This window comes from Fukomys damarensis, unplaced genomic scaffold (genome assembly GCF_012274545.1).
Source record: "Fukomys damarensis isolate Sample0158 unplaced genomic scaffold, DMR_v1.0_HiC HiC_scaffold_30, whole genome shotgun sequence".
NCBI lineage: Eukaryota > Metazoa > Chordata > Mammalia > Rodentia > Bathyergidae > Fukomys > Fukomys damarensis.
In genome coordinates, this window is record NW_022900942.1 from 16,125,947 (window position 1) to 16,143,975 (window position 18,029).

General features: G+C 35.4%; 1 protein-coding gene across 1 annotated transcript in view; it reads right to left on the reverse strand.

Annotated features, from left to right (window-relative positions):
- Positions 1-18,029, reverse strand: part of Dok6 (docking protein 6) — a 419,379-nt gene that overhangs the window by 87,303 nt on the left and 314,047 nt on the right. The window contains exons 6-7 of the mRNA XM_010607470.2: positions 13,637-13,775; positions 646-763 (exon numbers count right to left, since the gene is read on the reverse strand). Of these exons, the coding sequence (XP_010605772.1) occupies positions 646-763; positions 13,637-13,775 (257 nt within the window). The remainder of the gene's footprint in view (positions 1-645; positions 764-13,636; positions 13,776-18,029) is intronic.

Sequence of the window (18,029 nt, forward strand, 5' to 3'; positions counted from 1 at the left end):
AAAGACAATGGCTGACACTAAGATTTCTGCTGTTGTTCATATGCTTGGTATCTATTAGTTCTATTCTTCTGGCATGCCATTCCCATGGTAGTTAAACAGTCATTTCATTAGAAAAAATTCACAGAAGCAAAGTATTTACACTCAGTACAATCTACCTTTCACCCTTCTCAAGGTTTTCATATAACAAGACTTTGACTAAATCTTAAAACTTCTGTTAGTAGGTTTATGTAGCATTTTCATTACTGGGCCTGAAGTCAGCTTCTGAACTGATACTTAATCCTATTAAGAAAAATAAAATGATGCTAGAAAGGAAATCCTTTGTAAAACCCAGCATGAAACAGACCCAAACATTAGCTTTTAGCTTCTGATAATGTGCTTTGTATAATGTTTTTGTCAAGGTCTTGTACAAAATTGGGTCCGTAGCCCTCACAGCAATTTTTAGAATAATTTTTACAAGCATATGAAAGGATAGCTTTCAAAAGGCAACTGTAAATCTCAGAAGTCCCACTGTGGCCAGTGATAGGTGCTAAATGGAAATGGATGAAAAGCAAGCAACACGAGTACAAAGTGATTAGCATAACTCCTGGTTCATGTGAAGGGAGCTAATGGCAGTTGGTGTTGCTCTGCTATTATAAAGTCACTTGCCTTGCAAACTGTAGATCTCACCAACGCTGTTCTGACGGGTAATGTGATGCCAGTACGCACTGCGAGGAAGAGAGATGGATTTGGATAACGTCATTGGTTCAGTCAAGCTTGTCTGAAGCTAAAGAGAAAAAGAAAACACATTTAGGATTATTTAAAATATTATACTAAAATTTTCTCTTTTTTTTTGGTACTGGAGATTGAACTCGGGTCCTTGTGCTTGCAAAGCAGGCTACTGAACCGCTGAGTTAAATCCCCAGCTCCCAAAATTTTCACTTTTAAGTGAAGATAGAATGCGTGCAACTTTTAAGATACAATCATACTAAAACAAACAAACAAACAAAAACACGTTAATCTAACCTATTAACTAAACAGGGAACAAGATGGTGCAACTGATTCCAAGGAAAATGGCAGTGGCACTTAGCCAATGGGGCATGCTGGTGTAATCCAAAATAAGTGTATTTCTCCAGATTGTATTTCTATAAATTTATTTGCATTCCTGTGGACAAGGTTTTCCGCATTGCTCTTAGCTTTCACAATGCATAGAATGGAAAAAATAACTAAAAAAATGAAGGTGCAAGTCTCTTCAGAATCAGATATCCCAGAATAAAACACCCATTATTCTTTTTTTAAGCATTTCAGTCTCTTTTGGACACCTCATCCAACCTTTGCGATGGTTGTTTTTCTCAAATACATTCTTTCTTTGCCTCTGTGCTAGGGCCTTGTACATTTTAAATGAGTTTGTTTGTTTTTCCTGAGAAACTCTAAAAGAGTGGTTCAGTCTCTTACTTGACATGTACATTTTAAGGTTAGTCGAAGAGATCCATACCATGTCACATTACATGCTTAGGTACATGATTAATTAGAAGAAAACAATAGTATATATTGTATCTTAAAGAAAATATATTTTAATTCACACCAGGTTTTAATAAACACACAAATGGTTTTATTTGATCTTTATACATATTTTTCTGACACAATATGAGCAAATATTGACTTTTTGACAGAAATGTGAATCCGCTCATGAATAAAATTTCACTCTTCCTTTACGTCTGACTCTTGGCAAAGAGGGGGTTATAAAGATTGACTCGATCTATCTACCTACTGTGTAGTGCCTCCCTCCCACACTTACTCACACCCTCTGCGCCTGGCCTTGGGTTCTGCCCCTTTTACTCTTCACAGAAGACTGAGGTCAGGAATGTACTTGATATGCTGCAACAGATCTTTCATATTCACATAAAACTAAGAGGATTGTACATTCTCTTATAGATGGTACCACGACTTTGAGCATATTTTATTTTTTCTTAGTGACAAGACATTTTCAGAACAAAAGTGTCATACATTGGTATATTTCAAAATTTCCTTATTTACAAAAATTGGTGTACTATCCACATCCACCTCCCATTATATGTGTGTGTGAGGCGTGGAGAAGACAAATATCTGGATTGGAGTAGAGTAGAGGTTTCAGAATCTTTGGGATGCTTGTTAACAGAGCATTTCCGGCTTGTCTCTGGCCCTAAGTGCTGGAGAATATCTATCTGTACATGTGGTTACCCATGTTAGGAACACCCAACATCCTCACATAGACTCCAATTTGTCACTCACTACTGTATGAGAATAGAGGCAAAGATCATTTTTAAAGGTGTTGTTGGGAGAAAAGATCTTTCCCTTTTGAGGTCAATTTCCTGTGAGGCATAAACATAATTAAACACCTACATCTTTAATTTGGGTCAACAGTGCCCATTAATAACATCAGTTAATTCATGAAATGAATCTCATATTACTCACGGCTCTGTTTGCTATCTAATCTTTATTCTTTTAAAATCTATGGTAATTTGTTTGCCATACAAATTTTTTTTGTTAAATTGATGCAGTGATTTTTTTTTTTTAATTCTGAGAAACATTTTTTCCTCCTCAAATGCTCAGTCACTATTAAGCATCATGGAAACACAATAAACATATTTTATTTTCTGGAAGCAAATAATTGGAAACCTAGAGAATAATTCCCTCTAGACCACTTCTGTCGGAATCACCCCATGTTATTTTATATCTTATGTTTCTCTAGTTCTTCTCTTCATTGTTGTCAAGTCCTGGCATGCCTTTAACAACATTCTGTTTCTTCATTTGTTTCTTTATTTTCTTTTTATTTCACTTTTATATTACATAGCAAAAAAGGGAAAATTTGTGTTTAAGCCTTGATTATGGATTTCTGTAGAACATTTACAGTTCTTATTCACTACATCTTAAACGTCTAAGTGTTTTGCTCAACATTAGGGAGCCCGCTTGTCATTCACGCCTATGTTTTAAAAGCTGCTAAGGACTGGATTGTGTCCCCCACCAGATCCTGTGTTGGAGCCCTAATCTCAATGTGACTACATCTGGAGATAGGGCCTGAAAAAGTTAATTAAATTTAAAAGAGGTTACAATGTTTGTACCCTCATTCAACAAGATGGTGTCTTTATCGGAAGAGGAAGAGACATCAGGAATAATGTGTGCATAGAAAAGTCCATGAAAACACACAACCAGAACACTGATACCTGCACACCAAAGAGAAAACAATCTTACTGCAATACTGATTTTGAATTTTTAATCTCTAGAATTGTGAAATAATAAATTGCTATTGATTAAGCCACCCAGTCTGTGGTGTTTTGTTTTGGCACCTTTAGCAAAATAATACAACTACTCTTGTCATGAACAATCCGACACAGAGTATAAAATCTCCCTGATTTGTCCAATAACCTTTAATTTTGTTAAGGTATGTATAAATTGGTCTTTTTGATTGGCACGATGACAAAGTCAATGTGACAGTAGTTTAAGCACTTTTATTTGAAAATTTCGTTGGTTCTAATTTTAAACTCTTCTTAAAACTTCCTTTGGTGAGAGATTTCAAGAGGACATAGAAAAATCATTTTTAGCTATTTTCACATTATAATAGTTTCAAGTGAACACATTAAAAATATGGTTTAAAGTACTAATTTCTTTTTGTTCTATTGGGTTTCCCATGTAAGAGAAATCATGCAATATTTAAGCTTCTAAAGTGCTATAGTAATTTCTTAACTGAAAGAACAATGCAACAATTTGAGCTGGAAGATACTTAGGATCACAGTAGTAAATACTGTGGCACCACTGCCTGCCTTGCAAGCACAAGGTCCCGAATTCCATCCCTGGTAACAACAACAACAACAACAACAACAACAACAACAACAACAACAACAAAAAGCCACTTTGTATTTGTAGGAAAATAAATATGTTTATATCTCCATATTTTTATTTCTATATCTGTGATGTATCTATATATGTGAAAAATCATTGTGAGATCTGTTCTAAGCAATTACTATGTTTTAAGGAATTAGGCAGGGTCTGTTGTGGCAAGGCCTGCTGTGATGATTTTTGGTGGCATCTGCCATTGGAAAATTCCTCAAGAAAAGTACAAAATCATGCTGTGCTTTGGACCAGATCTCCCCCCATATTTTACTGTGGACACTTTCACACAGGCATCACACTTATCTGTTTCTCCTTTTACATAGACATGGTCAGGTTTCTAAAAGGATACTTCAACAAAGATGAAGAAACCAACTAGACAGAGAAGCAGTTAGTTCGTCTCTTGAAACACTTGCCAGGCTTTCTGCAGTCTTCAACCCTAACCTTCCACTGGTATTATTCCTTTGAAACAACATTTATTTCCTGGTGATACTGAACAATGAATCAGAAGTTGCTTATTTAACATCTGGGAAGGGTGGGGATAACAGCTCAACCAAGTACAGAGTTAAAACATTTGTGTTCTGTTTGAGAGTTGTGAGAGCTGTCTCCTAATGCCCACAGCCAAAGAGCACAATTTAGTTTCAAAATGTGCCATATGGAACCAAAATTAATATCTTTATTTGAGCATCACACAGATAGTGGTTATTATGGTGTCTTTCAGTTGATGGTAAAGGAGACCCAAGAGAAAAGAAATAATTTATAGGACTCTTTTCATTTAGGCAATAAAATACACAAATGCATGTATTTATAAACAACTGAGACCAATAGATGATATCAAAGAAATACTCAGGACTATTTCCTGCAGCAAACACCATCACCCTCTCTCCTAAACTTTGGGAAACTCTTTTGAATGCATCTTCTTGAAAGACTAGTAGTGAGGAACTATTTGTTTGGTGTTCAATCATGGCTTTGCGTTAATTGTGACAAATTTTGTTTCTTATTACATTTTCAGATATGTTTGTATACCAAACAATACCACTGCTATTTCAACATGGTATTGATCTTTTCCAGGCAAAATGAGCTTCCTCCTCAACATATGGAAATGTGGGACAATTCAGCCCTAACTGAAGAGGACCTCGGCTATCAGGAAGAAGCAAGTGGGGCTTGGACGCTATTGAGATTTTTAAGAAAGGGTTACTACCACCTCTTTGTTATTTTACAAAAAAAAAAAATCTTTTGGATTACTGCCTTCTGTACTTTGCTCCTTTGAGACTTTCTTTCCTTCTGTAATGGACATTAATGCTAATTTATATTAATCTATATAAAATCCATTTGTATAAACAAGCATGACTTTCCTTTTATTCTATATTACCATTATTGTTGCCTAGAAATTTAACAAAATATGTTAGCATTTGAGATACAAATATATATAATTGGGAGAGAAGAATTTCAGCACTGAGTTAACATTTATGAGCCATTTCCTATGTACCTGGCAAAATGAGAACTAGTTCCATGTGTTATCCCTTTGAATATTCATATAAGTTATAACAAATGTGCCATCTGAATCTCATAGGCAAGGATAGCGAGGTAGAGAAGGCATTTTCTTTTGTTCATAGAATGCAAGCTTCAGAACCTGTGATGTTCTTTCTTCATCACCCCAGCTCATTGCAAGAGAAATGATGCAATGAACCTGCTTCTGCAGGAGCAGATAAAATGAGAATTACCTGCAAGGAGTAAATTTCACAGGAGCAGGGCCATGTTATGAGGCAAGATGGTAGCATCCGTTTTCACTGTCAGCTGACATGCTGTGGCATTCAAACACACAGCTGCCTACATATTTCATTTCAGGCAAGCAAGGTACTTAAATTTTTTTTAAGATTTACTTTTCTCTTTAAACCAGAGTTAATGCCCTCTACTTTAAAGGTTGTTATAAATTATAAGATATGCTTTTAGAGTGAAAAGCATAGTGCTTGTCACATCTGAAATGTTTGATAAAGATTGCTGCATTGTTACTGTCACCACTTCATGGAAAAGGTGACACAAAAAAACAGAGGGACCTGTGTACATATATGATCAACACATGAAAATCTATTCAAATTGAACTATCAAAGGAATGAAAGCACAGAAAGAGACATATTTGGGGCTAAGCTTAAGAGCTAATTAGAAACAAAACCCAAGAAAGATGTATGAGAAATAGTTCACCAATGTGGGGAAATGAGGAATGGTGAGAAATAGGTGAAAATGTCATTAGTACAATGTGCGTATTCATGCGTGTACTGTATGCAAATGCGTTGCAAGCTTATGTATATGCACAAGCATGCATGCATCAGAAAAGCTGGGAAAGGGTAGCCATAGCTTTCTCTATAAGATGAAGGGAATTACTTACTGTTCCATGATGCACATTTCAACATATTAGTTGTCATGACTGAGACAAGCGGGATTGAGTAAGGAAACAGACTGTAAATCATAAGTACTGCAAAGATACAAGTGGCCAGGAAATGTGCTAATGTGATGTATGAAATGGATGTCAGTTGTTAAAAAATGTGCTACTTAATAAGAAAGCGCATATAATGTAGCTTCCCAGTTGAGAACATTGGGTTTTATTTGTTCTTGGAAATGAGCTCATGAAACTTGAAACTATATGGAACTAGAGATGCCAGGGACCTTCAGCCAGCCAAGCTTGGTACTGTTTGGATTCGTTAAAATGGTCTTCTGAAGCTTGAAGGTTTATGGGCAATTGGTTTCTAAAAGATTTGGCTTAATTTTCAATAGGGGATACCTCACACTTAATCTTCCATTTTCTTCAAGATAAATGGAAAGGAATTAGGAGACACCTTGCCGAATTTGTTCCGGGATAACAAATAACATGTTATTTACACAGTCATTTAAATGGAAGTTGCTAGATGTTATTGTTGAACTTTTCAAAATATTATTTTCATTAAACTTGAAACGAAAGGGATGCTATTGCTGTGTATTTTAAACTATATATTGAACGAAATACTTTCAAATATTGTGGAAAAGCTGAGCTTTACAATAACATAAGAAATCATTACAAACATAAACATAAATATTTTCTTTTCTTTTTCTTTTTGGTACCGGGGATTGAACTCGGGTCCTTGAGCTTCCAAGGCAGGCCACCGAACCGCTGAGCTAAATCTCTGGCCCCAACATAAATATTTTCAACATTATTCTTATTTGTAACCGATAATGTTTTTAAGGATGTACATTTGTAATCCCTGTGCTCCTCTTCCTCTCTTTCTTGCCTCTCTACCCTTCTCGGCTTCTTCTCCCACTGCACTCCCTCCTTTCCTCTGTCTCTCCCCTTCTCAATAAAGTAGGGGCAATACACATAGCTACGCTTTTAATGTAAGGAACATGATGAATATATACTTAACATTAAATTTCATAGTAGTTTTATATCAAAATTTTTCCCTTTCAAAATTTTACACATTTAAGTATCTAGAAGCTGTAGTTAAATTTGCATAATTTCTAATATCTTTACATAATGAAAGCTAGGATGAATTTCTAGTGATTAAAGAAAGTATCTTTTTTTTATATTTGAAAACAAAGCTACATTTTTGGCCGGCCACTTTGTGAATCATTTAAGAATCAGCAAACTTATCCCCAGGTAGTATTCTAATATTCTGAAGTACATAAGAAGAGACTGCTAAATTTCAGAGAAGATAAATGCCTTCCCGAGGTCACACAGCTCAGTTAACCACTTTGGCAAGGTGCGTCCACACACCACGTATGCTCTCACAGAACACATCCCAGGAACTGACAGTACTGTTTTTGATACAGCACGTCCCCCAAAAGCCGGCTGGTGTGCTTTGAGGAAGTGATTGGCTCATGAGGCTGCTAACCTCATCAATGGATTCGCCCCATTATTAAAGGATTCATAGCTGAAGGGTGACTGGAGGTGGGTCCCAGTTGAAGGAAATGCTTTGTGAAGGTGTGAATTGCGGACTATAACTTGTTGCCAGTCCCTTTCTTGCTGATTTATTCTCTCTCTGTGTTTCTGGCTGCTGTGAAATGAGCAGTTTTCTTTTGCTATGTCTTTCTATCATGAAGTTTCCACTTAGGCACATAGCTAAAAGCAACGGAGCCAGCTGACCATGGATGAAAACCAAGAGGCAATATAAATCTTTCTTCCTTTAACATTATTGATCCTTCCATGAAATTCTTACACCAGCCTTTTAGAACTTAATTTCTCCATTAGTGGCATATATGTATATATATTTCTATTTTACAGCACTGTTCCCCTAAACAAGACACTGATTTCCTGGGTTTTGTTATATATATCATAATGATGTTTATACACTGAGTCATTTTGAGTAACTTTTTAAATGTATGGTTTTTCTTTAAGGAAAGTGTTTTGTAGTGATCTCTTATTGTTGCTGAGTCCGAGCCATGCAAATAACAGAAAAAATTGTTCTTTAACATAGACACTGCGCTCTTTTATGTTAGGCAGTCATTTTTCTTAAACAGTAATAATTCTAGTTGATTACATGTAAGAAATATATAGATAGATACATATTCAATATATATATACATATTTTATATATATATATATCACATCTACAGTATATAAAATAAATTTTAAGGAAAAACAATGTGATCTAAATTATATTATTTCTCATTTCCAACTCATAATGACTTTATATAGACATATGTGCTTTTTCATGTGTGTTTAAACACTATTTTCTTTACTGTTCTGAAACTCAACAGCAGTAAGTTAACTGATAATTAAGATAATTGATAATTCAGGTTCACTCTCAATAGTGACCATAATAGTTTGCTCTAACTGATCTTGTGCCAGCTCATTACAACCTGTATTTCTCAGTAAAACAGAATTACACAATTATATGCAAGGTGTTCCCCAACAGGGATCTGGTCATTGTCAGTAATAATGAAGATTCATGTCTTATGATTAGTACTAATAAAAATGATCATTAGAATCTTTAAAAGAACTTTGAGGAATGAAGTTATTTGCAGTTTGTCACTTACAATAAAAATATAACTTTCCCTAGAATTGCTTAAACATCTGTGATCATAATCAGAAGTGAATTTGCGAAGACTGTTTTAAAAAATTTTATATACTGCTCATCAGAGAATAATGATTCCAAATTCTTCCTACTGTTAGTATAGAATAACTAATTACTATATTCTCATAGATTATAAGAGGTTCCTGTAAATTGTAGTTAGGAAAAATGTTTGAATGGAATCCTGAAATGGAAGTCAAACTATTGAGGAGGTCTTTTTATTCCTCGAAAAATCAACAGTAAATGTATGGTTATAAAAAACATTACTATATTCTATTCACACCAAGAGGCCACCCATTGTAAGATAACATTATTCTAGGTAGTGACAATATAAACAGTGTTGCATGTAGCACCGTAAGTCACATTCGACTTCAGAGATGCTGAAATGTGAAAAAAAAATGTACATCTTGAAATTGATGCAGTTTGGTAACATTATACATTTTATGCAACTATTCATAGAAAACATTTCATAGGTTGATAGCACTCAGTTATTGGGTAAATCTTATGGTAAAGAACAACTGGAGATGGGCAAATGTAACTTCTTGCCAGCATAAACTATGTGGACACAAAACTGGTACTTTTAATTGTTTTCTCATAAGCTCCTCTCCTCTTTCATCTTCCTCCAAGATGAGGGTTTCTTTGACAAATTTCTTCATGCCAGTGGGTGGCTGGCAAAGGGAAGAAAATGCTGCTGCCTCATCAGAAATGTCTTTAAATATTACACTACAAAAGGGTATAATTTACTTAAAATAAGTATTGCTCAAAATGTTCATGGCTGTTAAAACTGCAAGATATTTTTAGTTTATTAAATATATGAATTTGACTTGTTTTCATTCTTTATATTTCTAACAAGAAATATTGTACATAAACAACAAATAATAGAGATAAAAATACTTATTTGTTTTCAAGGGAAGGTGTTTTGTGCAAGACTCTGATGCTGCTTTTTCTGCTCGCCAGTGTTCAGAACATTCATAGGATTTACAGCTCTGGCCAACAACCCATTTGGCCCATTCTGCTTAGGAGAGCAATGGAGCCTTTCAATAGCGACCATGCTATTTGTCTTTAAGATGTACACAGGGCAATTCTGATGAGCAGAAGATAAGAATTTCAGCAGAATAGGAACATCTTACTTTTAAAAAAGTGTAACGTGTAATTCTTATTACTTAAGGCTATCAGCAGATATGCTTTTAAGTTATTTATAATATTAGAAGTCTAGCTATTGCTAATGCTAATCCCCACTTCCTTATATTTAGATATCAGAAAAAATATTTTTCGTCCCTTTCATTCACGTTCTTTCTAAACCTGTGGTCATTCTACAACCCTTGTGAACCAGAAAAATATTAAAAGTTTCCTTCAGATATTCCTTATGTGTGTGTGTCTAGTAGATCCACGGATATCCAAAACTGAATTTTTTTGAGGCATTCAAAACTTTTGCTGTTGTGATAACTTTGCTTTTATTGAACTTCAGAAGGGTATGTTACCTGGGCACAAATATGATGGGAGTTTCTGAAGAGTGGCTTCCATCATAAAGAAAGTCAAATCTTTCCTTCACGGTGTTCCACATGTGCAGTAAAAAGTTTTTGGTAAGAGAACTTCAAAAAAGAATTCTGCTCATTTTAAACATGACAATGATCTTTGTGAAATGGAAACAAATTCAAAATTGCCAGATGGCTTAAATATCTAGCTTTAATAATTTCCTCAACAATTTGAATGTTAGGAATCCCTTGGAAATAGTTCGAGTTTAAAATTTACACTCTTGGGCTAGAGATTTAGTTCAGTGGCACAGCGCCTGCCTGGCAAGCACAAGGTCCTGAGTTCAATCACTGGTACTGGGAAAAAAAAAAAAAAAATTAACACCCTGAGTTCCTTTCGTGTGTTTCCAAAACAAAATTTTCATTGAAAGAAGCAGAGGTTTGGGGTTAAAAACTTAATGAAAATATAGACTACATAAAAGTATTGGCCCCTTTTCTGCAGTGAGCACTCTCTGACCCTCAGGTGGATACAGGAAGGAGAAGCTGTAGCGACAGGAGCAGCAGTGGAAGGCATCTTCTTCTGCAGAAGTCATTTTCCATGGAAAATTCTCCAAGGGGATCACAACGAGTTGATTAACCAAGAAATCAGCCAGGCTCCATTATTGTTCATCAAAGTTTATGTAATCTTTTAACTATTTGATCAATGTTAACCTCACATGGTCTGGAATGAAAAGTGTCATCTTATTTTCGCGGTAGATATACAGCAAAGAGTACTTGCTGTTTTCCATTTTAGGCGGATTTTATTTGTACCATTTCAACTTCCACGTTATACTACTGCTTAGTTTATAACACAGGTTTACATATTATTTTAAATTGTAAATGAAAAAGTTAGAGGGTGTTTAAGTATTATTTAATGGTTGTGACTTCTTTTCTTTTTGGGAGTTTCAGGTATGTAGAAGTGCCTTGAAAGAAAAAAAGGTTGTGTCTTGGAGACCTGAGAACCTATGCTCAAGGTGCTAAAAATTTTGGCATTTGGTTATTATCAAGTTGAGGTAGCCTGCTCTTAGAAGAGCATTATAATTTAGTTTATTCTAAAGAAAGGACTAGATGTATTTTTTTAAACTAGCATTTTAAACTAAACTTAAAAAAAAAAACTAGCATTAACAACCTTCACAGAGAAGCATAGTTGTGAAATCATTTTTAAATTAAACCAAATATTGCATTTAGAGATATACATGAAGTGATTCATCTCTAATTTTGAGATTTAAAGAAACATATAGTTTCTTTGTTGAGCTTCACTAAGACTGCTGTTTAAACATCTACTACATACATTGCCCCTTTCATCTGAGTGTTGGTCCTACAGATAGGGTTCACACCCCAGTTTTAGACTGTTAGACATTCTGGGGCATGAACTGTTGGCTGTTTCAAAATCTTCAATGGCAACTGCTTGGCTCCACTTCTGAGCTTGGCTTCTCTGGAGCACAGGTAGTGACACTCACAATACAAAACATACCCTAATGTAAATAAAATTTTGTTTTGCAAAATTTTTGGCATACGGTTGTTATACATACCTGAAAGAATGTAAAAAATATGATGTCACCACAGCTAGAAGTAGCAATTTACTAATTTCTTAATTTTACAGGTTTTATAACATTCAAAATCATTCCTATGTCACCATCAAAGAAAGAATCCTTCATAGGACTTTCTATGGGTCTGGTCCGATTCTTAGCACTTTATGTAGACTACTGCACAGAAACTTTGTAACACTCATATAGATAGAACCATAATATCCCCAGTGGTACAGGCAAAGGAAAAGGAGACACTTAGAAGTTAAAGACTTGCCCAGGATTACAGAGGCAAAGAGCTGTGGCGTTGTTTAGAGAAAAGAGAATTTAAAGTGTCTGCCCTCCCTTATGGTAGACAATGAAAGAGCACTTGGCAATTCCTTCACAAAATAGCATTTAAATCACTCCACTTATAGGAAAACTTGCCTGCTTAGAACAACTTCTGGAAAACAACTCCAACTGTTAAGCATCAGCAAATGATGTCCCAGTCTTAATTTTGGTTGAAAGCAATGCATTAGCACACCATAAATATGGCTCGTAATGGACAAGGAACTCAAAGAATTTGAAACTTGTTCATTGCATTTTTTTCACTTGATTTAAACAACTGGAAAAAATATCATATTAATCAAATAATTGTTACAATGGTTTAAATTTAACCCAAATCTTTCCAAAAGATTACATTTTATCAGCCCCCTTTGATAATTCTTTAATCCTGCAGTAAAATATTTATAATTCTCCTAATTCTGATGCTGTTCACCCATTCCCACAGAGGATCAAATGTCCTATGCATTTGCTCTTGTCCTCCTTAGGTATTAGGATGGCTCTCTTAAGTGTATTTTAGATGAAAAGATAAAATATATATGTAGACTGGGAAAATGTGAAATGAATTAAGTTTAATAATATTGTAAGATCAAAATTTAAACAAAATGATACAAGATGAAAAAAATCTATATCATCTTACAATTAAATAGACATGCATGCATCTTGAAATGAATTAGAATGTTCCTAAAGTACCACTTGTCCTCTCACAGAATAAATCTGATACATCACTATAACTCCTGCAGAAAGAATATCATTTTTAAAGACTATAGTCAACAATCATTTCATTTATTACTTTTCAAAGTAGTAAAGTTTATACTTTCTTTTCAAGTGGCTGTAAGCTTTCCTACTTCAGATTCTTTATTAAGTAACTTCTTATTGATCCTGAAACTCTAATATAGTTCCAGAACAGGAACTATTCTGTTGATAAACAGTATACTCTCTTTATGTAAACATTTTATTATTGTCACTGAAAAATAGATAGAAAAGAGCTAAATATTTCAGAGTGCTTAGGATAAAGATAAAGATGAAAAATTAAGTTTTTTTCTTGTGGAATCTCAATTTTCCTATTATTCCTTGGCATTTTTTGCACTTGTATGCAGATATGTGAACGGAATTGCTTGTTTTTCATGCTTTAGGCACTCCACCCTCCTTTGGATAAACAAGAAAACAGATCATACACATGTAGATGCACAGAGGGTAAGGTCCCAAGCAGTGGCCACAGGTAACACTGAGGAGATATTACAGAGATGAGAGGCTGGGCCTCACAGATTTGATAACTGTGTTGGGTAGGGGAGGACAATGAGGTGTTATGTGACTGGACCCACGTAAACATGATGTACATCAGACCTCAGGGACATTCCAAGCTGTTAGTTTACCAAGGAAGTAGCCTTACCCGGGCCTTCTGCTCCATTTCTAGCATTAATCTTTCATGTTGCTCAGCTATGGCCAGTGTCGCAGAATGGACCTTCTGATAGATCATTTCTCCTTCCCTTGTTTGAAAAGTGAATAGTCCTTCTCCTGTGTCACACATTCTGTGAGAATAGAGACAGGGAAAGAGATGGGTCTTCACGTGTTCAAGAGCGTAACAGTTCTCCATGTAAAAGATGCCCTTGCCCTTGTGTTAGTTCATCCTTGCTTTTGGAGAAGTTAGCGAAGCAGATTCATCCTTGACCAAACCAACCAATGAATGCATCCTTAAATAGTACATGAAAATGGAACTCAAAAGGGTGAAAATTCACATATATTTGGAATGTTAAAGAGAATACATTCACCACAATATAAAGAAACAGATAAGTGTTATTTAGATCACTGAAGTGTATTTCTTACCATTAAGGGAATATAAACCAATAGTAGTTTTCTTGAATGATTTTCATATTTATCATATAAAAACACTACCACTAATGAGTTGGAAGTTTTTGAAATATAAAGAATTCAAGGAAAATCTGCAATATTTTGCTCAGTGGAGCCCAGGAAAAGACTATAAATCTTTTATATAATTTTTGTTTCATATTATTTTTAATTTATGGATTTGCAAACATAGATTGAATCTTTTATTTAACCAAATAATGTTTAAGTAAGTCTTGGTGTAGTTGAGGGAACTGCATGGTACAAAAGAGACTATTTGGATATGCAGACCTCTGGCTTGAATATATTCTCTGAAAATTACGAGCAGGGTGAATTTGGGCAATTTATTCAACCTACCTATACTTCCGTTCCATATCTAAAAGAGGAATAATAGGACCATTTTAACATCTTCATGAAGGTAAAAAGAGTTGATACACAAATATTTGCAGTGTTTTTTATAGTTAGCACATATTAAGTATTTAAAAATATTCACTATTAGTATTTTCATTATAAAGTTTGGAGCTAAACAAGGAAAGTATGGAAATAAATATCTATCATGGAGAAATGGATGGATTAATTATATTTTTATTTGCTGTTATGATCCAGGATGTTATGTTGCTATGGTGTCATATTAGAACAGGATTATTATGTGGCAATTTCTGTGCCATTTCTAAGCACATGAGTTTTTACTGGAAAAAGCTCATTGACAAGTTAACCAGTAGGGTTACAGATAAGTTTTATTAATGAAAATATTTTAAAATGAAAAACATTTTTAAATTGATGCTTTAAATCAGTTTTTAGACATCATTGAAGGTCTTTGGAAAGACCCTCCCAATACCAATTTGATATTAATGCCTAGATATTGGATATTAAGTGTACTACTACTGTTTTGTTGTTTTTCAGGTGATAATCTTCAAAAGATCAACAGGTTACATCAAAATATTCAAGCACCAAAAAGATTTTGGATCCTTCCCTATGGTTCTCTGAGGAGTTTTCAGTGAAAAAGAAATGTCTCAGGAGGCTTTCCGACATCGTGGAGGCTGTGACTGCATCCCTTAGGGCCCCATCAAGCCAGCACTTAGCTTCTGTAAAAGCCATCTTAATAAAATTCACCCAGCGTGAAATGGAAAGTCTGGGGGAAAATGGACAATTTTTGCAAAGTGAAACGAATGAGCTTTCTTTGTTGATTCAGGGATGTAAGAAAATCCAAGAGCAACAGCAAAACCATTGATAAGTCATGAGCGCATCTTGGATGAAGCTGAGTTTTATTCATTGACATGTGAAAAACACTGCTCAGTAGCCTCAGGAAATAAGATAATGAAGACACAAATTGTTATTTCACACTCAGTCATTGAGATGTTAAGTTCTGAAGATTGTCCACTTCCTGGGACTTAACTCTACCCAGTGGGGGAGTCAGAAGGCTTAGAGATTTTTTTCCCCACTCTTTCAAATGGCTGCTGTAAGATTCAACCTTTCATCAAGAAAACAAAGTACTTAAAATATTAGGATAAAAAGCAAACTTTAAGAAGAAGGTACTGTTTTATCTACATTCTATTTAGCCAATCCTCAACATGATTGGCTCAATTTATGACATCCATTAGTCTTGTTAGAATAAGTAGTTCAGATTTCCTTGGTTCTTGCTTACAATATGTTCATTGGGGGCTGGTAGAGAAGAGAGACTTTTCTTATCTGTCTGAACAGTTTTGCAATAGCAAGGTAATATTAGAGGAGATGATAAGGAAGAAAATGGAATAATTTATATGGCTTTTGACTTGCTTCTCCAGTAAAATCCACAGACAGGAGTGCTGGCATCATTGGAAGCTTATTTAGACACCTGAATTGGAGTCTGCATGTTAACAATATCCCCAAGGAGTTCACATGCACATAAAGACATGAGATTCAAAGGAGGACAAATCAGAAACAATGTCTGTACTTTTTAAAGACTGATCTATGAAACTGAAGGTTAAAAAGGAAGAAACAGAACAAAACGTGGTACAAAAAAAACCCTGAAGCAATCATTCCTTGACTTGGGAAGAGCTGTTAGAGGTGCTGGTTACATGTGTATATTCTATTTCTATATTCTACAAATGTAATTACATTTATAATTCCCTAGCCACCAGAATAGCATACAATGACTGCATTATTTTGCAAAAAAATGAAAATATGGATATCTTGACTCCAAACTAGAATTCTACATAAAGACAATAGAAAATGTTACCTCTCTCTCTCTCTCTCTCTCACAGTTTTTTTGGGGGGTACCAGGGATTGAACTCAGAACCTTGCACTTGTGAGGCAGGCAGTGGCACCACTGAACTAAATCCCTGGCCCAAATATTATCTCTTCTTATGTTTAACAAAACATTGGTGCAAAGTTAGTTTTTTCTTATGTAAAATAAAATGTTGAAGAATGTAATCTGAGCTTGAGAGTAGGCAGTGGCACCACTGAGCTACATCCCCGGCCCTAAGAATGTAATCTTAAAGGTTCCATTCAGCTCTGCAGAATAGCCCTGGATCTCATAAAAATTCTAAAAGGTAAGTAGGACAGGTACACTTGTGTTCAGGATTTTTGTTTGTGTTTTCTTTTTATTTTGGACGCAGAGATATAAGAGAAAATATAGAGTTTGAAAGACTAGGATAGAAATTTATATCAATAAGTCATGGTCTGCCATACAAATTTATCATATAGTTTTAAAGTAGACACTATGGTGGGCCTAAGGATAACAAGAAGGGAAAAATATCTATGATTCATTACCTCTGAGACTTTTCAAGTAACGAGGGAAGAAAAGCATTGGTCAAAGCACCACCTACCTACTTTGGTCTATGCCACCAGGCAGAAGTGTGGACGGCTGTGGAAGATAGTATGGACTGACCTGAACAAGGAATTTATCTGTAAAACAGTGCAATAAGATTTTCTCACAAGCTTTTCTTTTGTGTAAATCAAATGAAGTCACGAATGTTATAATCGATATTTTACTGGAATAAATTCAGGCCGCTCACTGCTTGAAGGCCAACACTTGTGTGAGCTGGTGAGAAGGAATCGGGTTTACTCTAGGGCTGGAAACTTGGAAGAGGAAGGAGCTAGACCTGAAAGCTCCACATTGACAAAGTTTGGGGTGTAAAGAGCTGTAATAGCAAGAAAAGGAACAGCAGGTCAGAAAGCTACTCACTGACTAGGGTCTTTGTCACATAGTAATTTTGTCTCCTTTTTAATCCCTCTCTGGAACATCTCAATTTTAGGGCTCCTCTTGTTCTTTTTAGATTGACATATTCATAGAACTATAGGTTAAGAGGGGCATGATAGAGGTCACCATGTATTCTGAATTCTATAAATGAAACATTTGGCAGTTAACCATATTAACTCTTAGGTGTTAAATTCTTTAGAATTTAGAATGCCAGGTGAAAGAAGGAGCAAGAACCTTGGGGAAGGACAAAGGGAGAGGGAAGTGAAGGGCAAGTCCAAAGAAGCTGCCACAGTAAAGGGAGGAAATGACCAATTTAACAGGCCTGGTTGACCCAAACCCTTCACGTTCCACAGAAAGGCCCACTTTCAGGAGAGTCCTTGATTGGTTTCTGGGAAATAGCGTCTGAGCTTCTGGAATGTTTCAGTATTGCCTGAGGTCTTTTGGGGCCATGCTGTAACAGTTTGATTGGAGAGGTTGATCTCAACAGTATGACTTAGGGTGGTTGTCTGTTTTAATGCTGATGGAGGCTGAGGTGGGTCCGGTGGGTGCTGCCTGCCTATATAAATGACCCCAATAAAGCCTGGACTCCTCAAACTCTGGAGAGCTTCACTGGCTAACAGCTCATCGCAAATATGCTCACACACAATTGCTGGGAGAATTAAGTGTGTTCCCATTTAATGCACCGGAGGGCACTGGAAGCTCATGTCTGGTGTATCTTGGTCTCTCTCTTCCCAATTTTAATTGCTATATATCTCATGGT